The 27,799-nt window shown below is 40.7% G+C and overlaps 1 protein-coding gene across 1 annotated transcript; it reads right to left on the bottom strand.

Moving 5' to 3' along the window:
* On the bottom strand, positions 1 to 27,749 carry LOC121319187 (tumor necrosis factor receptor superfamily member 5-like). The gene is made up of 9 exons (XM_041256374.1): positions 27,528 to 27,749; positions 14,156 to 14,231; positions 12,801 to 12,917; positions 11,842 to 11,988; positions 10,827 to 10,920; positions 10,078 to 10,136; positions 3,430 to 3,531; positions 1,713 to 1,738; positions 1 to 1,311 (listed from the first exon to the last, which is right to left on the bottom strand). Exons 1-9 carry the CDS (start codon positions 27,576 to 27,578, stop codon positions 1,108 to 1,110), a joined length of 876 nt encoding a protein of 291 aa, XP_041112308.1. The 5' UTR covers positions 27,579 to 27,749; the 3' UTR covers positions 1 to 1,107.
* Between the last annotated feature and the right edge of the window lie 50 nt (positions 27,750 to 27,799).

Genomic DNA, 27,799 nt, shown 5'->3' with positions numbered 1-27,799 from the left:
AAAACTGGAAAAAAGCAGCCCTGGGCAAAATCAATGCTGGCAAAAAAGTCATTACTGAACAAATACAGTATTTCACTCATTTAATTTTGTGCCATCTTCAAGTGTCTCCTTGAGTTTTACTCTAAATTGGTAATAAATTACATACCTAGACAGAAAACCCCAAACTATTGCAAATGACTAAATATTGTGAACAAATACATACTTTTAACAACATGCATGACTAATGTTTTATTATTAAGTACATATATACATTTAATAAAGGACAGCATCCTTTTGGAGAACATCACAATATCAAACAGGAAACCTACTGTCCAATATAAGACTTTTTTTTTTTTTTTAAAAAGACATTTCTTCATGAACGGTGTTTTAAAAAAAGTTATATTGCTGCAAACTGCTTTCTTATGAAGATTATTGAAAGTTTTTAATATACTGAAAATGTTTTAAACTTTTGAAAGCCAATGAATTTGGATCAGACATTGCCCTGTGGTCCTGATGATTCAGTAGCACGTTGTCTAGTCCTGGTATACTAATCCTAGTATAATGGTAGTGATGGATTACCAGCAGTATGGATGTTAATGCTAACACTTTGTTACTTTCTACACAGAGCAGTCTCATCCTATTGTAGCTGCCTTGCCTGTTAGCTCCACTGACTTAGTACAAAGGAAGGAGACACTTCTTCAGAGTGGTGAGGGGGATGGAAAAAGTTACCTAGTCATGTTGATGCTGAATCACTAAGACTCATCTTGACAAAGTTGTGAGATCAAAAAGCTTACATGGGCTGAACGGCCTCCTCTCATTTGTGAATGCTCTCATTTTTTATGGTACTGCAAGGTATAGGGGAGCTTCGCCTGCTCTGACCAGTGTTGAAATTAAGACACAAATAATACGGGCAAATAAAAAAAATAAATGAACACACAACATAAACATTTAATGCTCCAGCCCTCCTGTTTTATGATCCACAGTGATTTACTGCTGTGCAGAGATGCAATTGTCTTATACGCTACACAAAGCTGTAATCTTTACAGGACACAGGTGTAATGAATTGATGCGTGCAGTCCAGGGCTAGTGTTCTCTCCATCTCACAGCCGCTTGTCTGCTGGCTTCTTCTCAGAAGCGGGAGTCTTGTGAATCTTGCTCTGGCATGTGGGAGTCCTTCCCCACCTCTTGGGTCACCAGCCTTTTCCCGTCGGACAGAGTTTCCTCAGTGGGACTCTTGGGTTCTGGTTCCTGGAGAAGCTGCTGGTCATCCATCTCTACAGGGTTGTTGACCTCCTTAGCCGGTGCTGGCACAGTGTGGCATTGTCCTTTATGCTGAAACACAGGGTGTCATCTGATAAGGATTCACTGGATATGGGGTTTTAAATAAACTGTAGCAAACAAAAGTACATTTTCATTTTAAGACACGATACCCGAGAATACACTAGGCTCAAGAAATCTATTTACAAGCCATGCTTTTACACTGTCTCGCACTTCCTGGATCACCCAGTGTGAAATTGCCCCATCCCCGTCACTGGCTTCTTCCCTGTCAACAACCAATCAGCTGCTTCCCCTGTTGACTGACATGCTTTCTGCCAGTAACATGACCCGGAAGACGGAAGACACTGCTGAGGTGAAATGAACAATGAAGTAAAACAAGAGACTTCCTGGAAGACAAGACAAGCAAACCGAGAACTTGCACTTTATATCAAACCCTGTTTTTTGTAAAGACATACCTTTTTGCAGTGCTCCGTCAGCTTTGCTGTAAAGAATAACAGAAGTGTTATCAGCATGGTTGCACAAACTGGTATTTCTTTATAAAACTGTAGTATGGTTTTAAAAAATAAATAAATAAAAATATCCATCCCTCAGTCTAACCAGCAAATCACAATTGAGTGATGAACGAGAAAGAAAAGCATAACTGAAAAGCAGCAAGACAAAAGAAACCGTGTATGTAAAATAGTACAATCCCTTTCTTAAGCAATACAGACTAAAGTGTAGAGGAGACACACAAACATATTCATGGAGTACTGTGGTTACTGCACACTAGAATGAGCGATATCCCACATGCTCTTGATGTTAGGGTTTGGGTTTGGGTCGCATTGCCAGTGTTGTCATTACAATGCACATCTTCTATCAAATGATTTCACTCATGATGTGACATGAACACTGGACAAACACTAGGTTGTATTTCATAGTATTAACAAATGGTGATTTACATTATATATCATAAGAGGTATATATCGTTTTTACCGTGATACACGGCCAAAAGCACTCAAGATACATGTGTCCACGGACTCCAGAATATTGCAGGCCACCCAAACGAATGGGATAGGTCAACTCAATCTGACAGACAGTTAGCAAAGACTAATGAAATTCAGGGTAACCCCTTTCCTTGAGAACATTTTGGACAATGATGAATCTGACCTAAACTATTAAAATGACATTCTTAATCACTAAAATAAGTTACTTGAAATAATATCATTTGTAACTTGAAATATGAACCCATCAATGAATGGAGTGTATATGCAATCACATGCTGATAATTGCAGACTTGGGTGGTCTTGGGCGTGATCGTTATATACTCACTGGCTTGAGAAGAGCAGGAAGACAGGAAGCAGTGTTGATGCGATTGTGGTTTCCAATTAAGACACAGCCCATGATTCGTTTGAACATCAGTATCTAATGAACAACTAGAGGGGGGTTTTTGAGAACAAGGCATCCGCAGTAGCAGAATCTAAGAGGTATGTCCTATCCCATCGAATGGTTTGTAAACATGACGTAATATGGACACGATACGTCCTGAGGTTAGAAAGTAGGAGGCTGTGAAAAGGTGCTACTGAACCCACCTGTAATGGAAGTTTCTTGAGAGAATCATAGACTACAGCAGTGTACTAACTGGAAAGACTGTCGAAGCATGGGGTCTGTAACACTGATATGGCCATCAAAGAAATGAGGCAGGGAACTTTTTGTTTACTGGACAACACTGGCAATGAAGTAAGAATATAAAAGATGACAGCTGTATACCAACAAGTCAGCAGCTCTAACTGTACCGTCTCAATGCAGCAGTAACTTCAAATGACCTCAACACAGGCCATTGTTGTGTTCAGCAACACAAAGCATGCAGATTTCATACAACTCTGTGAATATGAAGACACTGGCTCACATGGTTTCTGAGATATGACGCTTTGACACTGTGGTAGGGCAGCTTTCATGTATCACACCCACAATCAACAGAATATATGTATGTGTTGAAGATCTTTATCACACAGAAACTAAAGAGTCACATGACCCTAATATGATGGCCATCTTAGGTCAAAGTGAAGGGTGTCATAAGAGTTTGCTATATTACTGAAAATATGAATTTGCCATTGAAATGGTTTATTAGATATTACTAGCAGTAAGCGTTGCTACGGCGACAGTTTGCAAACTCTACAGGATCCCCTTACTTACCTCTTTGTGTGTAAACAGCAAAACCCACAGCTACCAGAACTGCAAGAACCCCCACTGTAATCCAGACTGCCATGGTAAATCTCCCATCTCGTTCAACAGGACCTGGAAGACACATTGAAAGCGCCAAGCCTCAAGCACATTGTTTTATAAAAAAAAAGAAAAAACAGGCGGTCATCCAAACCCACCTCCCCATGGACTTTGACTTGGCCAATCCAAAACACAAAATTTCTTCCTCTTAATCCATTCTTTGGTAGATTTGCTAGAATGCTTAGGATCGTTGTCTTGCTGCAATATACATTTTCAGTGCAACTTCAACTGACGGACGGGTGGCATGATGTTCTCCTGCAGAATTTTTTGGTATAGCTCCGAATTCATGGTTCCCTCAATGATGGCAAGTTGTCCTTGGCCAGAGGCAGAAGAGCAGCCCCAAACCATGACACGCCCACCACCATGCTTCACAGTTGGATAAGGTTATTTTGGTAGTGGTCAGTGTTAGGTTTTCGCCAAACGTGGCGTTTGTGGTTGTGCCCAAAAAGATAAATTTTAGACTCATCCAGGTGGTCTTTTGCAAACTTAAGATGAGCAGCGATGTACTTTTTGGAGAGCAAAGGTTTCCTCCTGGCTACCTTGCCATGAATACCACTGCCATTCAATTTGCCTCTGTGTCAGAGCAGAGCTCTGCCCTTTATAGATTTGCAGGGATGGGGTTTAATTCCCCTACCTGCCTGGGTTTATTGTGTTCAGGTGGCTGGAGTTGATTGGGGTAATTAACGATCAATCAGCACCCAGCCACCTGACAAAAAAGGAGGCCTCAGCTTCCCATTAAGGACAGGAGGGAGCTGAGGAAGCAAGCTGGTGTTTGTACTTTTTTTTTTTTTTTTTTTTTTTTAAATTGTTCCAAAAGTACTGCTATGAGCCTCCTGGAGGTGCTATATCCCACTGCTAGCACCACATGTGACAGGCTGGCGAGTGGATAGAGGCCCAGAGACAGACTGCAGTTCAAAAAAATTATACTTTTATTATAACTAAGCACAAAATAAAACGGCACAAGCGCCAAAATAAAGGTATTTAAGCACAAATAGAAAAACACAAAACAAGACCTACAAAAATAAAGTTTTCCAGGCTGGGCGATACCTTAACTGGATCAGAAAATACAAAAAACAAAACAGCAAACCAAAAAATAGCAAGCACAAACACCAGCTTGCTTCCTCAGTTCCCTCTCTCCTTAATAGGAAGCTGAAGCCTCCTTTTTTGTCAGGTGGCTGGGTGCTGATTGATCGTTAATTACTCCAATCAACTCCAGCCACCTGAACACAATAAACTCAGGCAGGTAGGGGAAATTAACCCCATCCCTGCCAATCTATAAAGGGCAGAGCTCTGCTCTGCCACAGCATCTTATTGTTGAGGTATGAACATTGACATCAGTGCAGCAAGGGAGGCCTGCAGATCATTTGATGTGGTTCTGGGGTTCTTTTTGACCTCCTCTACCATTTCTTGTGTTGCTCTATGGGATAATTTTGAAGGACGTCCACATCTAGGTAGCCACCTGTTTTGCAATGGTTTTATAACCCTCTCCAGACTGATGAGCACTTACAACCCGAGGTCCTCAGAAATCACTTTACATCATGGCATGGTGTGTTTTACACTGACTTGTGCGAGTAAGACCAAACTGACCAGGTTTATTATCTTTATATAGGACAGCGCTGCCCAAACTTTTTCCTGGAGATCTGCTCTTCGATTGGTTAACTTGATACAAATTATTTACCCACCTGATTAGTTACCTCCTTGATTGAGCTAATGCAACTTGAGGTTCACTTATTTTTGCACATGCACTGATTCTTATTTACCTGTCTTTATTCTACTACATGCATCAATGCCGCTACATGGAATTTGTAAATATAAACCTTATCTTTTAGTAAAAACTTGAAATTTCGAGAATTACACTAGGGGTTTCCAGGTTTGTTTCCAAACATTATAATTTAATATATATATATATATATATATATATATATATATATATATATATATATATATATATACATACACACACACACACACACGGTCAAAAGTTTTAGAACAGCTCCATTTTTCCAGTTTTTATTGAAATTTACGCAGTGCAATGTCTCAACATACTCTGAAATTAAAATTAAAACAAATAAACAATTGGACATAAAAAAGAAATCATGAAATCGTTTTAACAAAATTTAATCAAATTTTTTTACTCAAAGTAGCCACCTTTTGCAGATAACAGCCGAACACACTTGTGGCATTCTTTCTGCAATGGAAATCAAATATTGTTCGGAAAGTTCTTCCCAACACTGCTGCAGAAGTTCCCACAAACGTGTTGCACTTGTAGGTTGCTTTGCTTTCACCCTTGTGTTTAGTTCATCCCAAACCAGCTCGATGGGGTTTAAGTCTGGAGACTGTGCTGGCCATTCCATGATTTGAAGCCTACCATCTTGTTCTTTTCTTCTAAGGTAGTTCTGACATAGCCCGGAGGTATGTTTTGGGTCATTATCTTGCTGTAGGATGAACCCCTGACCAACTGGGCGTAAACCAGAGGGTATTGCATGGGGCTGCAAAATGCTGTGGTAGCCTTTTTGGTTCAGGGTGCCACTCACTCTGTGCAAGTCTCCGACTCTGGATGAAGCAAAAGAGCCCCAGACCATCATGCTTCCTCCTCCATGTTTGACAGTTGGTGTCACACACTGAGGAACCATCCTTTCGCCCACTCGACGGCATACAAAAACCCTGCGTGATGAACCGAAGATTTCAAATTTTGAGTCATCGGTCCATAAGACCTTCTTCCAGTCTTCAGTAGTCCACTGGCGGTGCTTCATGGCCCAGGCAAGCCTCTTTTTCTTATTTTGCCATCTTAGCAATGGCTTTCTTACTGCCACTCGACCTGTCAAATCTGCAGCTCGAAATCTTCTCTTCACAGTTGAAACTGAGACTTGCTTACTTCGACCAATGTTAAGCTATGCTTGAAGCTGTTGTCCTGTGAGCCGCCTATCACGCAAGCTGTTGACTCTCAGAAACTTGTCTTCTGATTCTATTGTGGCTTTGGGTCTACCAGACCTCTTCCTGTCAGAGTTTCCTCCAGTTTACAAGTGCCTTTTGATGGTGTAGGAAACTGTACTCACTGACACCTTGGCTTTCTTTGCAATTTCTCTAAAGGAAATACCTACACTTTTAAGGGTTATAATGGTCTGTCTGTCTTCCTTTGATAATTATCCTTTTCTCGCCATTATGATAGCAATGTAGTACTTCCTGCAGTACAATACTGTCCAAATAATGCTTAAGAGGATGTAGTAACACAGTCTGTTCCAAAACTGCTTTTATACAGACAGAGGGTTTGTAAGTAATCAACAAAAGTTGGGACACCTGTAGGAATTGTTAGCATCAACTTAAGGCTTAATTTACTTCCACTGCTGCAGAACAGCTGAAAGTTGTTATCCCATTACTTGTTCCCAGAAAAAGGCATTTTTGTATAACTCTGAAATGTACATTATTTTTCAGTTTTTGGTAACCTAAACTTTTTTTTTTAACCTCTGGCAGTTTACCGCTTACCTTTGTACCATTTCAGGTTATTCACAGGATTTAAACTGCTTAAATTTCAATAAAAACTGGAAAAATGGGGGGTGTTCTACAACTTTTGACCGGTAGTGTGTGTGTGTGTGTGTGTTTGTATAATATATATATATTTCTGAAAAAAATTAAGAGACCACTGCAAAATGATCAGTTTCTCTGGTTTTACTATTTATAGGTATGTTTTTGGATAAAATGAACATTTTTGTTTTATTCTATAAACTACTGACAACATTTCTCCCAAATTCCAAATAAAAATATTGTCATTTAGAGCATTTATTTGCAGAAAATGACAACTGGTCAAAGTAACAAAAAAGATGCAGTGTTGTCAGACCTCGAATAATACAATGAAAATAAGTTCATATTCATTTTTAAACAACACAATACTAATGTTTTAACTTAGGAAGAGTTCAGAAATCAATATTTGGTGGAATAACCCTGATTTTCAAACACAGCTTTCATGAGTCTTGGCATGCTCTCCACCAGTCTTTCACATTGATGTTGGATGACTTTTTGCTACTCCTGGAGCAAAAATTCAAGCAGTTCAGCTTTGTTTGATGGCTTGTGACCATCCATCTTCCTCTTGATCACATTCCAGAGGTTTTCAATGGGGTTCAGGTCTGGAGATTGGGCTGGCCATAACAGGGTCTTGATCTGGTGGTCCTCCGTCCACACCTTGATTGACCTGGCTGTGTGGCATAGCGCATTGTCCTGCTGGAAAAACCAATCCTCAGAGTTGGGGAACATTGTCAGAGCAGAAGGAAGCAAGTTTTCTTCCAGGACAACCTTGTACTTGGCATGATTCATGCCAAAGCTGCCCAATTCCAGCCTTGCTGAAGCACCCCCAGATGAGTCCAATTTTCAGCTTTGCCCAACACCTGGTCGTCTAATGGTTAGACGGAGACCTGGAGAGGCCTACAAGCCACAGTGTCTCCCACCCACTGTGAAATGTGGTGGAGGATCGGTGATGATCTGGGGATTAGGATTTCTTCCTAAGTTAAAACACTAGTACTGTGTTGTTTAAAAATGAATATGAACTTATTTTCTTTGTATTATTCGAGGTCTGACAACACTGCATCTTTTTTGTTACTTTGACCAGTTGTCATTTTCTGCAAATAAATGCTCTAAATGACAATATTTTTATTTGGAATTTGGGAGAAATGTTGTCAGTAGTTTATAGAATAAAACAAAAATGTTCATTTACCCAAACACATACCTATAAAACCAGAGAAACTGATAATTTTGTAGTGGTCTCAATTTTTTCCAGAGCTGTGTGTATGTGTATATATATATATATATATATTAGTGCCTATAGAAAGTATACACCCCTTTTCAAAATGTTCACCTTTTGTTGCCTTATAGCCTGGAATTAAAATGCATTAAAATAGTTTTTTTCATTTATCTACACATCCTACCCCACAACTTTCCAGTAAAGAAAATATTGTAGAACTGTAGACAATGAATTAAAAATAAAACCTGAAATAGCTTAGTTGGATAAGTGACCACCCACCTTGCAATAGCAATCCTAAATTAGCTCAGGTGTAACAAATCGCCTTCAAATTCACACACTAAGTTAAGTGGCCTCCACCTGTGTTAAATTGTACTGATTCACATGAGGCCAATGGCAACTTTGCAAGAGCTACAGGCTTTTATGGCCAGGACTGCTCAAAGTGTGCATGTGACAACAATATCTCAAGCACTCTACAAATCTGACCTGTACGGTAAGGTGGCAGGAAGGGAGCCATTACTCAAGAAAGCCCACCTTGAATCCCATTTGAAGTATGAAAAAAAACACTCAGGAGATTCTGTAGCCATGTGGCAAAAATTTTTGTGGTCTGATGAAAATAAAATTGAACTTTTTGGCCTAAATGCAAAGTGTTATGTTTGGCGCAATCCCAACACAGCCCAAAGAACACCATCCCTACTGTGAAGCATGGTGGTGGCAGCATCATCTTATGGGGATGTTTCCACTGGGGCACTTGTCAGGATAGAGGGGAAAATTAATGTAGTAAAGTACAAAGAAGTCCTTGAGGAAAACCTGCTGCCCTCTGCAAGAAAGCTGAAACTGGGATGGGAATTCACCTTTCAGCATGACAACGACCCAAAGCACACAACCAAAGCTACACTGGAGTGGCTAAAGAACAACAAGGTAAATGTCCTTGAGTGGCCCAGTCAGAGCCCCACCCTATATTGAACTGAAAATTTGTGGCATTACTTGAAGATTGCTGTCCATCAACGCTCCCCAAGGAACTTGACAGAGCTTGAATAGTTTTGTAGAGAAGAATGGTAAAATATTGCCAAATCTAGATGTGCAAAGTTGGTAGAGACCTATCCCAACAGACTCACAGCTGTAATTGCTGCCAAAGGTGCTTCCACCAAGTATTAACTCAGGGGGGTGGAGACTTATCCAATTATGATCTTTCAGTTTTGTATTTTTAATATATATATTTTTTCTCAATAAAACCTTTTTTTGCACTTAACAGTGTGGAGTATTGTGCAGATAAGTGGGAAAAAAAACCCTGCGGCACTGACACATCAAAATGTGAAAAAAGTTCAATGGGGTGTAGACTTTCTATAGGCATACATACATACATACATACATTAACAGGGATTGATTTTGTTCATAATACAAGGCCGGTAAAACGCGACTGACATGTATCTGGGTAACGGATCTCAGAGTGCTGACTGTAACATGAACATATACAATACAGTCCTGTAAATACCAGATACTGGGGGCTAGAAAGGCAATGTTTACAGGGCATGAGTGCACTGCAAGAAAGGGTATTAAGGAGCTGAATAATCAAGATTTTACAGTAATGTGAAATGGAAGCAATGAGGCCGCTGCACTGCTCAGGGATTGGTATTACATTGCATCAATACTGAAATGGCAGTTCAAAATACTGTGTGTAAGTAACAATGGCTTTAACCAGGGGAAGTCCACAAATACAATGTTAAACTCCAGTGAGTCAGTGTCAGCCCTCCAAAGACTTGGATAAAGACTTCTCCCAAATAAACAACACCACCACCAATACTAATAATAATAAAAATAATATCACTCACCACACACGACATCAGAAATTGCGGTGCCTTCTGTTTTCACAATGAGTCCTGGCGCACACCTGGCACACAAACACGTCAGGTTAGTTCCAATCTTTTACTTCCATCAGCTGCACAGGTCTCAGATTTTCAGCAGATCATTTTATTTAAAACAGACATCCTGATACTTCGAGGTTACAGCAAGTGCCCAGTTTGCTTGCCTTTCAGGAAGTCAGTTACTGCTTTACTTCCTAGGTCATGTCACCTCACCAGTGTCTTCTGGGTCAAAGCATGTCAGTCAATAGGGGACGCAGCTGATTGGTTAATGACAGGAAAGAAGCCTGCGAAAATGTGGGAACAATTTCATCCTCTAGGTGAAATGACCCAGGAAGTACAAGACTTCTTTAACCTAGAGCAGTACAAACATATCCTGTTTAAAATAAAAACACGTTTCTTACAAAACTGGACATTGGAGATCTATACATTGAATACATGTGCATGGCGGAGACAATTTATGAGCTATTGTGTTACCTACACTTACTTAAATCTACACTGTTCAATACTACATAAACGAAAAGTACACTGGTGTCTGTTTACAGCCCTGCTGTGCGCTCCTCAATGGGAGGGACAGCCCTGCTCTACTCCCCTCTAAATGGTCATTGCTCCTCTACAGGAGCACCATCAAAGCTCATTTCTTGGGGGGTTGTGCATTTACACTTTTGCAAACAGTTGTATCAACACTGAGTTTTAAAATGTCTTCGATCAACACTCACGATGTCCACGGGATGCAGGGCTCTTTTGCTGAAGTGATGTTGGAGTAGTAGTTCTTAGGGCATGCCTCACACTCAGTGTCTTTCTGCTCAGTAGCTATAGAGACAGACAGACAGTCAGATAAGTAAGTTATACTTGACTGATACTCAGCTTCTTAATTCAGTTGGTATTACTTTCCACATTGAGGATGTGGAAGAAGGGTGTGTGGAATGCATTGAAGCGTGTTTGTTATGTATTATTTATTTTTCAAATTTGGTGCGTTTCACTTGCTTTGTCATACTTTATGTCCTGTTAGTAACATTCTTAACACTAGGAAGATACAGTTACAATACAGGTTTATAAAATGCACAATGTAACAAAACAGTGGAAGACCTGTAGAAATATTATACGTTATAGAAAATATATTTCCATTATAATGATCAACACGTATTTAGCACTGACCATTTATAGACTTAACTCTGTTCAGCCAAATTAAAAAAAACACACTTCCAATTTAGGCAATTTGCTGAGCCCACAGATGTTTACAAGCAGACAGGTGACCAGCGAAAGACGCTTTTTTAGATCAGTTAGCCCTTTTTTACTCAGTGGATTGTGGGATACGAGTCGTTTCTAGTCTCTTGTACCGTTACACTGACTCTTACACTATACACGGTTTGAACATGCACGTGAAATGAATGAGCCAATGAGAAAGGGTGATTTGAACAGAAAAATGAAGGGATCTCCAGGACAAGCTCAAAGCCAGATTTAGAGAAAAAGAAAAAAAGTTGGACCAACAGAACTGAGAACCACCTGAATAACTTCAAACAAGGGACAAAGCTATTGAAATTGCTATGATGAATACAAACACGTATTATAAAACTATTGAAATTCATAGAAATTTTCAGTCTTTAAGAGCTACCGACATTTCAATGATGCAATGTTATGTCAAGCGGTCTCACAACCCCATTGTTTCTGCATTAATAAACAGGTGTTTTCCTCTGTACCCTGCGAGGCCTGGCACATGTGCAGCACTAGTACCTGCTGCTTTGACTCCATGTCCTTTTTCACATTCTGTGTTTGCATTGCATGTGTTACAGTCCTCACTGGAGCAATGGGTCCCTTCTTTGCACATACACTGTGAATTTTCAAAACGGCTCCCAGGAGACTTGTAAACAAAGTTAAGATCTGCAAATGAAGAGCAATACATGAAATCTCAGTGTCCCATCAAAAGCTGCAAGCTTGCATTTTTAACTAGTGATGTACAATTTATCAAGATACATTTTTTGAAAAAAATCAATGCAACATCCACATAGAGACGAAGACTAACACTCGCATCCTTCGAAACAAGTGCTATCAGCCGGCTGCTTTTTTTTCACTCTGCAAGCCTGCCATGCAGCCATATCCAGAACTTACAGCGTCGGAGGACCACGCAGTTCTGAACTGTGTAAAAGCCAACCTGCTGGTGTGTGGTGAGCCAAGTACTCCCCAACCCCTTGGCCAACTGTGCGACGCCTCCTGGGAACTCCCGTCCACGGTCGGCACTGGGCATATCTTGGATTCGAACTGGCGATCTCCAAGCTATAGGGCATATCCTGCACTCTGGGTGGAGGGCCTTTACCAGATGTGCCACTTGGGAGCCCATACATTTAATTTCTGTTATTTTTATTAGGCAGCCTCCCTCTTAGAACACGAATGTTCATATTATTATTATAGTAATAAAATATAAGAGGAGTAAAGTTTAAAATGTACATAACAAGGAAGTTTTAGTCTAGCGCAGGGAAAGCAGGTGTTTCTGGGTAACTAGCTCCAGCCCACGAGGCTCCAAATAGGGCACCAGGGCAATTAATTGATCAATGAAATAATTAATGTTTAATGAGGCAAAATAAAAGCCATGGTGATCAATAGTTGATTAATTGATTAACTGTACTGTGCCAATCAGTCTATCCCCTTCTACCAAAAAAAATAAATAAAAAGTACAAATGGAATTGAAGCCCTACTTGGATCACAGTATGACTTCACAATGCAGGATGTCTTGGGATTGGATTCTGACATATACTCGCCATCCGGACAAGGTTCACATACTGGGATTTCACATCCAGACACTCTCTTCTCACCTGAAGTAAAATGGTGAGAAAACAAACACATATTCAGATACCCAGTTCTGAAAGCATGATCATGTTAAATCTCAGACCAAATGTAACTGTGTTGAACTATTTTGTAAGGGCAGATTCAGAGCACAGTTCCTCAACAACCATTGCTGGAAATAAAATCTAGGTAATAATAATAATAATAATAATAATAATAATAATAATAATAATAATAATAAAAACCCCCCCCCCCCCCCCCCCCCCCAAGCACAAGTATTTTTTATTTTTGCCCTGTCGCAAAAGGGCAGATTAGCACCCACTTCATCCGTTTATGAGGTTATGTTCAATAGTACCATTTGATTTATGGATTATTACATTATTTTGTCAATAAGACTACATGCTGGACTTGAAACCCTTCCCCCAGTCCTGGGTTTCAGAACTCCCCTTGTTTAGGTGTATTATTGAAATGACCATGTGTCAGGAGTTTGAACCATCAGATCTCTGGTAAAGCTGCTCTGATTAACTGATTCTCGTCACAGCATGAGAAAGTCACACCTTGGTCTGTATGTCTACTAACAGGATTGTTCATTTACATGGATATATGTTCTTACTGTAAAAGTTTTGGCACTTGTTATGCATATCTCTGAAAATACCTTAAAGTGTTCCAGAACCCCTGCAGTGTTTACCAGTAACACAGTGCTTTACTTTGCTGTCCATACCACAGCAAACTCCTTTCAAAACATTCTGGACTGTTTTGAGATTTCTTTTATTCACATATTCTAGGTAAGCAAACTGGGGAATTCGTTTTACAGGGCAATGTTGAAAATATTTTTTTTTTCTTTTCTTCTCAACACTGCGGTGTATCCAGTTCATGCTCCCTTCAGCAACACAGCTGGTGCTCAGATCATATTGTGGAAACAGAAAACCGATGCCCTTTGCAGGAGGGAGCATGATCTGGATACACTGCGATGCACAGAAGAGAAATTGTTTCTCCTGGTGAGTGCTCCCTAGTAAAATGTTGAGAAATGTATTGATTTACCCATGTGTGATTAAGGTAGTCAATATGTTTACAACTATAACACACAGTACAGCAAAGGGAACTTTGCAGGGTGTTCTGTAACTCATTTAATCAAAACTCAGAACCTTGAACTCTGCTATTGTTTGCTGGTGATAAAAGTGTAGATTTAGAGGCTGGAAAGGGCATTACAAATATGAGGGATGGAGCTTGGTTCCTTGACAAGAGTGGTAGAATACTAGGGACCTACCCTTTGGACACATTTCACAGCACTTGTTTTTATCGAGGTATTTTTCAGGTCCACAGGTCGGAGCAGATCTGCACCCCTGAAATACAAGAGGAGGTACGATGTTAGCTTTAAACCCCCGTTCTCCAGGCTCGTGAAAGGACTCACACTTACTGTACCATCTCCACATGTATTCCGCTTGTCATGCATTTCCAAATGTGAACAGAAACAAAACATTCCTACATGTCATACTGCCATGTGAAATGCACATATGGTAGCTTTGACAGAATGTCACTGGTTAAATCAATGGGTGCTAAAGAAACTGTTGTAAACTACCCTCATAATGGAACTTCACTGACAGTCACAGAATACAGCTGTGTACCAAATCCACAGAATAGTTTAAATTATTATACTTGACCTAGGGAATCATATACTGTAATACAGTTGTGTACTAGTACTGCATGAAACGATTATTAATCTTGTAGATTGATCTATTCAGGACAGAAGAGGTGGAGGGGTAGCGCTATACATAAGAAACAGTCTTGAAGCCCAGGTGTTAAACCTGGACAAAGAAAATAAAGCCGAATCAATATGGGTCAGAATAACGGACAAAAATTCAAACAGCATAATAATAGGAGCATGCAACAGCGCCCGATTTAGACGGCGAGCTAAATAATCTGTTATACAATGACATTAGAATTTATGTGTGTAGCAAAAGAGAAGCTAATGGGGATTTCAACTTCCCCCATATAAAATGGGAAAACCCGGTGGGAAGTACGACGAACAAAATAGAAATGGTGGAAATGACAAATGACTGCTTCCTAAGGCAATTTGTCAAGGCACCTAGAGGGGAGGCTTGCCTTGATTTAGTCTTTTCAAATAACGAAGACAGAATAACTAAAACAGAGGTCAGAGAACCACTGGCAAACTCAAGACCACAGCATTGTCTCATTTGAAGTGCTTTTTAAAACCCAAAAAGTAATGACTAAAGCTAAGGTTTACTATTTTAGAAAGGCAAACTGTGAAGGTATGAAACAGAGACTAACAGAAGTAGATTGGAGTAAAATAGAGAAAACATCCATAGAAAAAGGGTGTTTTTTAAAAATGTTGTATTAGGAGGCGCAAAACAATTACATCCCTAAAGTAGATCTAAACAAAATCTAAAACTAAACTGCCAAAATGGTTTAATAGATCAATCAAAAAAATATATTCAGCGAAAAAAGGCACTTTACATAGTGTTTAAAAAGGGACCAAAAACAAAGTACACAGAAAGAGTACACGGAACTGCAAACGCAAGTCAAAAAGGAAGTTAGAAAGGCCAAGAGAGAAATAGAAATGAATATTGCTAAGGGGGCTAAAACCAACTCCAAAATGTTTTTTCCAATATTACAACAGCAAGAGAACATTCAAAGAGGAGGTTAAATGTCTACAAATGGCAAAATCATAGACGAAGAAAAAAATAGAAAACATATTAAACCATTACTTTTCACAAGTTTTTACAAAAGGAGGATATGGACAACATGCCCCACATGTCATCCAGTTCCTGTTCAGTTTTAAATAACTTTAGCATAACCGAGGCAGAAGTGTTAAAGGGACTAGGAGCTCTTAAAATAAACAAATCCCCTGGGTCAAATGAGATCCTTCCAATAGTACTCAAAGAAATGAAAGAAGGTATTTACAAACCACTAACCAAGATCATGCTACAGTCTCTTGACACAGGGGTTGTACCGACAGACTGGAAAATTGCAAACGTAATACCGATCCACAAAAAGGGAAACAAAACCAAACCAGGTAACTACAGACCAATAAGCCTGACTTCTATTACATGCAAACTTCTGGAAACTATAATAAGATCCAAAATGGAAAATTACCTATATGATAACAGTATCCTGGGGGACAGTCAACATGGTTTTAGGACAGGGAGATAGTGTCTAACCTGCTTGATTTTTTTTTGAGGCTGCAACATCGATAATGGATAACTGCAAAGCATATGACATGGTTTATTTAGATTTCCAGAAAGCTTTTGACAAACTCCCACATAAAAGATTAATTCCCAAACTGAACGCAGTAGGGATTCAAGGAAACGCACGTACATAGATTAGGGAGTGGTTAACATGTAGAAAACAGAAAGTACTGATTAGAGGAGAAACCTCAAAATGGAGTGAGGTAACCAGTGGAGTACCACAGGGATCAGTATTAGGTCCTCTGCTATTCCTAATCTACATTAATGATTTAGATTCTGGTATAGTAAGCAAACTTGCAGATGACACAAAAACAGAACAGGGCAGACACATGGCAAATGACACTTAATAGAGAAAAAAGTGTAAGGTACTGCACGCAGGAAATAAAAATGTGCATTATAAATATCATATGGGAGATACTGAAATTGAAGAAGGAATCTATGAAAAAGGCCTAGGAGTTTTTGTTGACTCAGAAATGTCTTCATCTAGTCAATGTGGGGAAGCTATAAAAAAGGCCAACAAGATGCTCGGATATATCGTGAAAAGTGCTGAATTTAAATCAAGGGAAGTAATGTTAAAACTGTACAATGCATTAGTAAGACCTCATCTTGAATACTGTGTTCAGTTCTGGTCACCTCGCTACAAAAAGGATATTGCTGCTCTAGAAAGAGTGCAAAGAAAAGTGACCAGAATTATTCTGGGTTTAAAAGGCAAATCATATGCAGACAGACTAAAAAAACGTAATCTATTCAGTCTTGAACAAAGAAGACTATGCGGCGATCTAATTCAAACATTCAAAATTCTAAAAGGTATTGACAATGTCGACCCATGGGACTTTTTCGACCTGAAAAAAGAAACAAGGACCAGGGGTCATAAATGGAGATTAGACAAAGGGGCATTCAAAACAGAAAAAGGAGGCACTTTTTTTACACACAGAAATGTGAGGGTCTGGAACCAACTCCCCAGCAATGCTGTTGAAGCTGACACCCTGGGATCCTTCAAAAAGCTGCTAGATGAGATTCTGGGATCAATAAGCTACTAACAACCAAACGAGCAAGATAGGCCAAATGGCCCCCTCTCGTTTGTAAACTTTCTTATTTTCTTGTGGCAAAGTAGTGAATACGTGCAGGTGAGTGCAGTGCTGAGCAGATTAATGACACAGATGAATGATTTACAGGTGCAAGGGTGTTTATTAAATTATTGTAATGTCCAGAGCCTTATAGCAAAACCTGCAAACAATAACAGTGTTGGAAGTGGTACAGCGGCGTGTGTCACTTCTGATTATAATCCCACGGGTTTGACCCGTAACGCAAAGTCCGATTCTTTCACCCACACAAAACACAAAACACAAAACACAAAACACAGACACAATTCCGACAGTGCGTGATTTTAGTGCTAGTGGTGCAAAAGACAGTTCCTGTAGTGGGAAGGTGAGTGGTGATGTCCGGGTTTTACACTAGCCTGCGGCTGTAGCTCCGGATCGTGCTTAGTATTCTTGGTGAGAAACGACACACAAGACAAATAGCGTTATTACACAGACGAAGCAGAACACTCACAGTTTTGGTACAAACAATACGGGCTCCTTCTAGGTTGTTTGGATTAACCATATGCAAAGGAACAGATCACTGAAGCTACGCCCCCCTATTTATACCCTCGCCCATGACCCCTAGGTTAACCAGCGCATCCGCTCCTCCAATCCTCAGATGCCACGCCATCTACCGTCCGGGTCAGTGAGCTTGGGTGCCGTAGCTCCGCCACTTTCCTAAATGGCTGACTTCCACCTACCCTACGGAATAAATTGTCTTACCATTTGCTTAACGTTACTCTGTTTCTTCTTTCTAGTGCCCTCACAGGTCGGGAAGGAGATCTAACACCAAGCGTCATTCGATCTCTGTCACAGTTCTTTATTTAATTATTTGGATAATTAACAAAACCTCAGCCAGTTGAACCATTCGTAACGTTATCTTGTGAATAAAGCAATATTAATGTCTGCACACAAAGGGCCATTGCTTCCTTTGATCCACCATTTGCACCAGATTTTCCTTTTATGAACATTCTCTTTAATGATATTTTTAAAATCGGCAAGAGTTTCTTTCAGGTCTCAGAAGAAGCAAGAGCGCAAAGGCCAATGCTACCGGAGGATTCAAACCAATGAGATCCTGATTGCATGACTCGCCCCACTCCAGTGCCTTTGCTAGCTTGGCTCAGAACATAACAAAAGAAAATTTACAAATGACAGGAGGCTATTCAGCAAATCTCAGCTCGTCCAGTTCCTAGTAGCAGATTCATCTCAGAACTTTGTCAAGTTGGGTCTTAAAGGATTCAAGTGATTCTGCATCAACAACATGATTTGTTAGCCCATTCCATCCCCTCATCACTGTGTGTGTGAAGAAGCGTCTCCTTCTTCCCCAATATAAAAGCATAAGAAAAATAACCCACTGAAATTAAAATGTCCCTCAAAAAGGTTCCCCTGAGCAGGTGTCAGGAAGTGACTCAAACAGATCATTTCCTGTGTAAAACTGAAGACACCTCAGCAGCTTGTACAATAGCAGGCCAGGGATTTTCAAAAGTTTCTCTTGGCTAATCAACTTGGCGGAGATTCCCCTTGAAGGAGAGGTCCCACCTAACTGAAACAGCAAGCAGAGGTAACTAGCAAGAGCCAGCCAGACATTCCCCTACTGGGACAGTGCATCACTGAATAGCTTTAGAATAACATCACTACACACACTGAACAACATTAGAATAACCTGACTATAACCCAGTGACACACACACACCACAACAACATTACAATAACCTCACATACCACCCAGTTTATATACACACAGTCTAGTCACTATTATGACCCACAACTATCAGACCATCGTCTCCCCTGATCACAGTCTTACCACGCCATGGCATAGACTCCACAAGGTACTGGAAGGTGTCTCAAGGGATCTATTCAGTCATTCATATTTCACGCAATTAGTGCAGACTCAGAGAGACAGGCAGATGATCGTGACGACGAACTGTGAAAGGCAGCAAATTAACCCGGATCGCCAATCTCCCTCTCGACCTGCGAGAACACTGGACAACATGAACTGCATGCCTCGTACTGAATGCAGGGCTCTACATTTACATTTTTTACTACCGGCCCCTTGGGCCACTGAGGTAGTGTTTTTATTGGCCCGGATACAGTTTTAACTGGCCCAATAATACGTACAAAACTGGGTGGATTGTTTCATTCACCGCTGCAATGTATTGGTGATCCGGAAGAGCATCCACCTGTGACTGGATTAAAACAACAGTTTAGTGACATTAAACATGACAGCTAGTACTAGAATTGTTCAAACGTTATGTCAGCCAGGGTTTCCTTGGCTCACCACGCACCCCTGTAGTCTGGCCGGGCACCTGCGGGCTTGCCAGTAAGCTGCGTTGTCCTTTGACAATGCAGCTCTGAGGTGGCTGCATGGTGGTTCTGCAGAGTGAAAAGAAGCTGACGGCACACACTTCGGAGGACAGCGCGAGTTCGTCTTCACCACTCCCGAGTCACGCGGGGTGGAAGTGGTGAGCTGAGCCTAAAAATAATTGGCTATTCCAAATTGGAAGAAAAGATGATAAAAACAATTGGCAATCACTAAATAAAAAAAATTAAAAATCAAATTTAAAAAAATTGCATCAACTTAAAATTTTTGCCTTATAATTTGAATACTTAATTCAAAGGTTGAAAAGTTCCAAATAAATGGGATTTGGTAGGACTTTTATTACTTCGCAATTTACAGTATTCTTGTCCACTATACAGTTAATTTAATGTGCCCACAGTCCACATTGACAGATCCAGATTGACAGCAAACTTGTTAAATTTGCAGACGACACAAAAGTAGGAGGAGTGGCAAACACTGTTGCAGCAGCAAAGGTCATTCAAAATGATCTAGACAAGATTCAGAACTGGGCAGACACATGGCAAATGACATTTAATAGAGAAAAGTGTAAGGTACTGCACGCAGGAAATAAAAATGTACATTATAAATATCATATGGGAGATATTGAAATTGGAGAAGGAATCTATGAAAAAGACCTAGGAGTTTTTGTTGACTCAGAAATGTCTTCATCTAGACAATGTGGGGAAGCTATAAAAAAGGCTAACAAGATGCTCGGATACATTGTGAAAAGTGTTGAATTTAAATCAAAGGAAGTAATGTTAAAACTGTACAATGCACTAGTAAGACCTCATCTTGAATATTGTGTTCAGTTCTGGTCACCTCGCTATAAAAAAGATATTGCTACTCTAGAAAGAGTGCAAAGAAGAGCGACCAGAATTATTCCGGGCTTAAAAGGCATGTCATATGCAGACAGGCTAAAAGAATTGAATCTGTTCAGTCTTGAACAAAGAAGACTACGTGGCGACCTAATTCAAGCATTCAAAATTCTAAAAGGTATTGACAGTGTCGACCCAAGGGACTTTTTCAGCCTGAAAAAAGAAACAAGGACCAGGGGTCACAAATGGAGTTTAGAAAAAGGGGCATTCAGAACAGAAAATAGGAGACACTTTTTTACACAGAGAATTGTGAGGGTCTGGAATCAACTCCCCAGTAATGTTGTTGAAGCTGACACCCTGGGATCCTTCAAGAAGCTGCTTGATGAGATTTTGGGATCAATAAGCTACTAACAACCAAACGAGCAAGATGGGCCGAATGGCCTCCTCTCGTTTGTAAACGTTCTTATGTTCTTATGTTCTTATGTTCTTATTCTATGGGAGGTGTTTATGTTGTCTATACATTGTTTATGGTGAATCTCACTGGCGTGGTCTGGTGGCTGACTTCATCAACAGTTCGGTGAGCACATAGGCTGAATAAAACAACACGCTCACTGTATCACCCTGCTCGGCAAGTTAAGAGCAGAGTAATGGATTAGGTTGTGTGTTAGGGCCATTCAAAAATGAAACAAACAATCTTATCGATTATTTGTTTAACCATTCTGACTTTGTGTATACCAATAACTGATCTATTTTTTTTTTTAATCTGGCTTTTTGTAGATTTAACATGCTTTGACTAGATGACAATATAAAAATAAAATAATTAGTTAATCTGCAGTAAATCCACCCGATGTTTAATTTTTAAACCATTATTGTGTTATTTTATATACTGTTATTTTTGGCTTCAGAGTTGCTACGGGGTCAGTAAATTAAAGAAAAAACGTGTTTATTTCACTGCGGAAATCTGGTAATCCTAAACTACAAGGGCAGTGCGAGAAACTGAAGCTCTGGTAGAAACCAAAATCTTGCCGAACTTGACAAAACTCACAAAATAGTAAAACACATTCAACCTTTTCTCAAATTACTTTAATGCTGACATCAGGAGAACCGTGCAGAATTGGGTAAACTGCATTCTCCTATGGAAACAAGAACTGTATTCATTAAATTACCAAAGTGCTCCCCAGTGCTTTCTTCCACAGCTGTGTGTACGAATCTAAAACATGCTATATTAAAAAAAAAAAAACAGAGCAATACACCAATAGCTGCCATCTTTCAATATGCCTTGCCCGATATTGTAAACACCTGTTTCACACACCATATAAACAAGCCGAGTGCACCAAACTGCATGATGAACACAAACAGGCTCGGTTCTGAAAAAAAAACGAAAGGGGGAAGAAAAAAATACTTTAGCTCGCATGCATATTCTTTCATGATGGTTTTTAATTGCATTTCGTGGGAGATTGGCATTTCTGACCTGAACACACTGTATCTCAAATCAAAACGTTAGACAATTAGATCCAGTTGTCCAGCTTCCACGTGGTGTACCTGGGCATCCATCGATGCATTTTTTTCCCCGCTGCAGTCACAGCAGCAGACAGCCACCTGCTATCCTGCAAACTATTACTGTGAGACTGGATATGAGGGCAACCAAAAAAAGCTGCTGTTTTATCTGCAAGTCTGGGTAAAGCCGGGCTTACACTGCACGATTTTTGCAATCGGGAGACGCAGCGCCACTCACACTTACCGATATCACACACTACACGAGATATCTTGTCGCGGAGTGCGCCTATTTTCATTGCAGAATCGTAGACATCATTCGTGAGAATCGTGGACTCAAGCGAGGAGGCGATCCCTGTTGTCTGTGCATTGTTTTGCACAGAAAAAAAAGAAGAAAATGCGGAGAAGATCCATTTGGACGCGCATTTGGCTTAACAGACGGAATGATGATGCAACTCGAGTCGAGGTGCATCCAAAATAAAATCTAATCTGTTCAAAACGCGCAACACTCGCTCGAAGTACAAAATATTTTAGATTAAAAGATTGGCGTGGGAGATTGGCCGTCAAGCAGTCTTCTTCAGAATACCAAATTCTAATGATTAATTTGAAGACTTTTAAACTAATAAATAATTTGTACTACGAGCGAGTGTTGCGCTTTTGAACAGACTGGAATACAACTTTAATAGTAGGCTACTACAAGTTATATGTTTAAATATGCAACAACGTAAATCTACATTCTCTCTACCCCTCCTCCTCGTATTTTGAATAAATTAGCAATACAAGCATACAGTAGGGGTTTGAAAGAGATAGCGAATACGAGTGACTGTAGAAATCGACTGCCAGGAGAGCACACACTACCACACACAGTATCTTTGCCATTAACAAGTTATAACCATTATTTACTTGCAGGTACCTTCAATGAGAGATCATGACAGGAAATGTTAAAGAGGCGCGCTCTTTTTGTGGCTATTGTTTCTAGCTTGTCCTATTGGCTACTGGCAGCGTTCGTCAAAAAAATCAGCCCATAGCACCTCACACACTTGAATGCTTTGTCAGGGACTAAAGTTTTCTGACATGTTAGAAATTTAAGGGTGTTGGGAGATCGCAGAAGCTATTAATGGGGCATCGCAGACCCTCTCACACTTAGACCATGTTGTCCCTGGCAACCTAATTTTGTCCCAGATTTGAAGAAACGAGTCGCTGACTCCTCAGCTCGTCAGCGAGCAGCAAAAATCATGCAGTGTAAGCCCGGCATTACTGACATTTGCTTCACTGTGATCATGAAGCCAGAGTAAGTCTTTCTTCCACTCCATATATCATATATATGCATATCATCCATATATATGTCTTTTTTATACTTTGTTTATTTATCATTACTGGACTTAAATACTTTACTTTTGGCTTATTGGTGCAGTTGGTTGCTTAGTTGTAAATAAATAAATAAATAAAAATATCGTCATGTCGAGGTAACGAGTACTACCAACTGCGTAGTCCCAGATGCTGACTGTACAACAAATATGACGTGCGGCGGGAAAGTCCGGACGAGTTCAAATACGCTGTTATCGGGGGTGCGGGGGGTTGGTGTGTTTTTAAAAATGGGTTTGTAAATGTGTTTTTTTTCAGCTTTATGGCACACTGACCCATTTTCCCACGTTCTTAAAACAGAAGCCATGTGGACTACACTATATAAATTATACAGTTAAGAAATGCTAGTGGCTCAGATGGGTCTGTGGTGCTTCATAAACTACCTGCCACACTGCGCTCTACCGGCCCTGGGCCACCGGGCCTTGGTTTCACTCCAGGGGCAGTCGGAAGCCGGCCATTCATGAAGGAGGCGGTGTCACGGCACCAGGAGTCATCGCCCTAGTACAGTAAGCTTAGTTTCAGTCATGAATGGGAGGAGACGTGACTGAACTAGCTATCGGAGGGGGTGGGGCTGAGGGTACTTTAGGGGGATGTGACTCCCCAATCTGTTCATTTGTTGTGGCTAATAGGAGGAGCGAGGACAGAGAAACAACGAGTGAAGCGTTTTGTTCAGTAACTTTACGTTATCTTTTCCAGATGGATCCTATACATACCCGGGAGCTGCCGCTTCAAGCAAGTCATAATCCCGGACTTCACTGCACCTGTATAGAATCCAGCAGTGCACCTACACCCAGAGCATTCACTGTCCGGAGACATGTTTGTGTCTGTGTTGTGTGTCTGTGTTTTTGTATTATTTTGGGACTGCAACCCCTTGGTTTATACACTGGCAATACCCATAGTTGGGTAGAGCCAGCATTTATTATTTTAAATGGTCAAGGAGACCGAAAAAGAAATGAAGTACTTTAACTGTGAATTCTGCATTTGTCATTGTCTGGAGCACCTGCCTCACCCTTTCACTATGCACAGCAACCCACACATTCACACAAATGCATTGTTCAAGTGCATCTTCTTGATCTGTAACAATGCTTAAGTAAACCACTGCATTTCTTCAGTCTTCCAGAGTAATCAAATCAAACCTGAAATATCCATTTTACAAAAGGTTCAGAAAATTCCAATACCGAAGAAACCCTAACAGAACAGGCCTTGACGTTTTGCGTGTTAACCAAAAAAAATGAAAAAACACCCCAGACCTACTTAGACAACTCTTGTGACTAAATGTTTTTTATTGAGGAACTCAAAGAACAAGAACAGTGCAGAAAGAAAGAACAAACAAGATCCCCATTTTCTTTTTAAATGTGCAAGTTACTGGCCCTCTACATAAGGAACAATTTTCACAAAACTTTAAATGATTACAGTTTAATCTTTAACAGGTTTGTGGAATACATGCTCAGTTCATCCCCTACAAGCACTGATGCTACAGTACTAGCGGACTGGAAAGGGCAGCGTGTACAGTGCCCACAATGAGACATTTTTGTGATTATGTTGGCAGTGTCAGTATCCAATGCCAATTTGGAACGTTCTTTCTTGCAAATTCGGGTCAACAACTGCTAAGAAAGAGCATTAATGTCTGCAGACAGTTTCAAAATACGAGCCATGCCTTACTACAGCGGGTTTTCTGAGCAACACTGCAGCCCATTTGTTTATTTGCTACTAACGTTCCGACTTGTGATTTGATTGAAAAACACTTTCATACAGTTTTTTTTTTTTTTTATTCAGAAAGACTAACATTGCTTTTATTTCAAGTTTGTGTCAAGTAATGAATGGACTGTTGGAACTCACTGTTTTTTTTTTTTTTTTTTTTCCATATTCAAAAATACTCTTATACCTGTGTGTACATAGTTTTTTATATCTGGGACCTTTTCATTCTCAATTGCCTGAATCCTAATGTGCATATCTGCACTTCAACACTAAGTAAACAACTGTATTATTATTATTATTATTATTATTATTATTATTATTATTATTATTATTATCATTATTATTAATAGTGCAATGCCCTGATCTCCACACACAGCAATATTGCACCGCAGTGCCCTGATCTCCACACACAGCAATATTGCACTGCAGTGCCCTGATCTCCACACACAGCAATATTGCACTGCAGTGCCCTGATCTCCACACACAGCAATATTGCACTGCAGCGCCCTGATCTCCACACACAGCAATATTGCACTGCAGTGCCCTGATCTCCACACACAGCAATATTGCACTGCAGCGCCCTGATCTCCACACACAGCAATATTGCACTGCAGCGCCCTGATCTCCACACACAGCAATATTGCACTGCAGCGCCCTGATCTCCACACACAGCAATATTGCACTGCAGCGCCCTGATCTCCACACACAGCAATATTATACTGCAGTGTCCTGATCGCCACACTGCAATATTGAACCTGTTTCCTATGCAGTAATAAAAAATGAAGGGCTCTTATGTTTACATGAAAACGTGTGCTCAATACAGCAGGAGTCTCCCTTTTTTGCCCTGTACAGTATAAAGCTGTGCACCCATTTTTTGGTGCCTCTGTATAACCCAGTGCTACAACTAAGAATCTTAACAACCAAAGAATTGCGGAAAGAATATTTTTAAATAGTATTCCTTTACTGGATCAGACATGAGTGAAGAAAAACTGCTTTAAAAAGATTTAACAGTGAAACAGTGTTATTTTAAAATGCCAACAAGTGAAAAGCAGACAGAAAAATGAACTACTGAACAGAACGTCTCCATGTATGAAAGACTAGCATTGAAAATGTCACTACAGTCCAACCGTACATTGCAAATGCACTGCAGCGCCTCTTCACAAAGCCACAAAACACCTGTGGTAGAGATCAGGTGTTGTGTGGTTAGATGTTAGCATCACTGTACCTCCTACAGAGAGCGACAGGCTTTGCGTGTGCAGTACACCCAGCGACAGGCTTTGCATGTGCAGCACACCCAGCGACAGGCTTTGCGTGTGCAGTACACCCAGCGACAGGCTTTGCGTGTGCAATACCACCAGCGACAGGCTTTGCGTTTGCAGTACATCCAGCGACAGGCTTTGCGTGTGCAGTACACCCAGCGACAGGCTTTGCGTGTGCAGTACACCCAGCGACTGGCTTTGCGTGTGCAGTACACCCAGCGACAGGCTTTGCGTGTGCAATACCACCAGCGACAGGCTTTGCGTTTGCAGTACATCCAGCGACAGGCTTTGCGTGTGCAGTACACCCAGCGACAGGCTTTGCGTGTGCAGTACACCCAGCGACAGGCTTTGCGTGTGCAGTACACCCAGCGACAGGCTTTGCGTGTGCAGTACACCCAGCGACAGGCTTTGCGTGTGCAGTACACCCAGCGACAGGCTTTGCGTGTGCAGTACACCCAGCGACAGGCTTTGCGTGTGCAGTACACCCAGCGATAGGCTTTGCGTGTGCAGTACACCCAGCGACAGGCTTTGCGTTTGCAGTACACCCAGCGATAGGCTTTGCGTGTGCAGTACACCCAGCGACAGGCTTTGCGTGTGCAGTACACCCAGCGATAGGCTTTGCGTGTGCAGTACACCCAGCGACAGGCTTTGCGTTTGCAGTACACCCAGCGATAGGCTTTGCGTGTGCAGTACACCCAGCGATAGGCTTTGCGTGTGCAGTACACCCAGCGACAGGCTTTGCGTGTGCAGTACAGCCAGCGACAGGCTTTGCGTGTGCAGTACACCCAGCGATAGGCTTTGCGTTTGCAGTACACCCAGCGATAGGCTTTGCGTGTGCAGTACACCCAGCGATAGGCTTTGCGTGTGCAGTACACCCAGCGACAGGCTTTGCGTGTGCAGTACACCCAGCGACAGGCTTTGCGTGTGCAATACCACCAGCGATAGGAAAACGTGAAACCAGGGTCCACGCCAGACGACAATAACGTCATAAAAAAAAAAAAAAAAAAAAAACGAAAAAAAAACCACACACTGCCAATATACAAACAAAAAAAAAGAAGTCACTTAAGGATTTCATTGAGTTGAAAATTTACTGCTTTAAGAATTCACCAGCTACACAAGAAAACAAACCTGATTTAAAAACAGGAAACTGCTTCACACATGCCATTAATAAAAATGAACAGTACCACACCGTTTATATTTGAATCCACAATTAAGCTTGCAATTGACCATTTTACTAAAATGAACAGCTTTCTCGGATATATCTGTATTACTGACATCTCATGAGACCTATACTCGGTTAATGCTAAAATACTAAATAATCTACTTTTTAGAAATACGTAGGGTTTATTTTAACTACTTGTTGATTAAAGTATGGATACAAACCTGAAAGAAGGCGATAGCCATTTTCACAATGAGTACCGAGGCAACATGCATTTTCCTTCTTCTCAGGCAAACGCAAAAACAAAAATATATCAATAAAATAAAACAATAAAATATGGGTTTGCACAGCAATACCGAGAGCAACGCAGACGCCCACCACGTTCGTGTATGTTCAAATCGGTCTGAGTTCAGTGTGCTTTAGACAGTTCCAGGCATGAAATGAGTATCAATCAGAGAACTGAGGGGCTTTCCGCCGGCACAGCTGCGTCACACTG

Source organism: Polyodon spathula, chromosome 8 (assembly GCF_017654505.1).
Source record: "Polyodon spathula isolate WHYD16114869_AA chromosome 8, ASM1765450v1, whole genome shotgun sequence".
NCBI classification, from domain to species: Eukaryota; Metazoa; Chordata; class Actinopteri; order Acipenseriformes; family Polyodontidae; genus Polyodon; species Polyodon spathula.
The sequence above is the reverse complement of the archived record's forward strand: the minus strand, read 5'-3'. Positions and strand labels throughout refer to the sequence as shown.

Bases quoted from the DNA above. Each gene is read 5' to 3' on its own strand.
- LOC121319187 (XM_041256374.1), bottom strand. From the start codon at position 27,578: ATGCATGTTGCCTCGGTACTCATTGTGAAAATGGCTATCGCCTTCTTT. The intron at 11,989-12,800 runs GTAGGGCTTCAA...CTTCATTTGCAG, and splicing joins GAAGTCATACTGTGATCCAA to ATCTTAACTTTGTTTACAAG. The intron at 10,137-10,826 runs GTGAGTGTTGAT...TTTGTGTGCCAG, and splicing joins CCCTGCATCCCGTGGACATC to GTGTGCGCCAGGACTCATTG.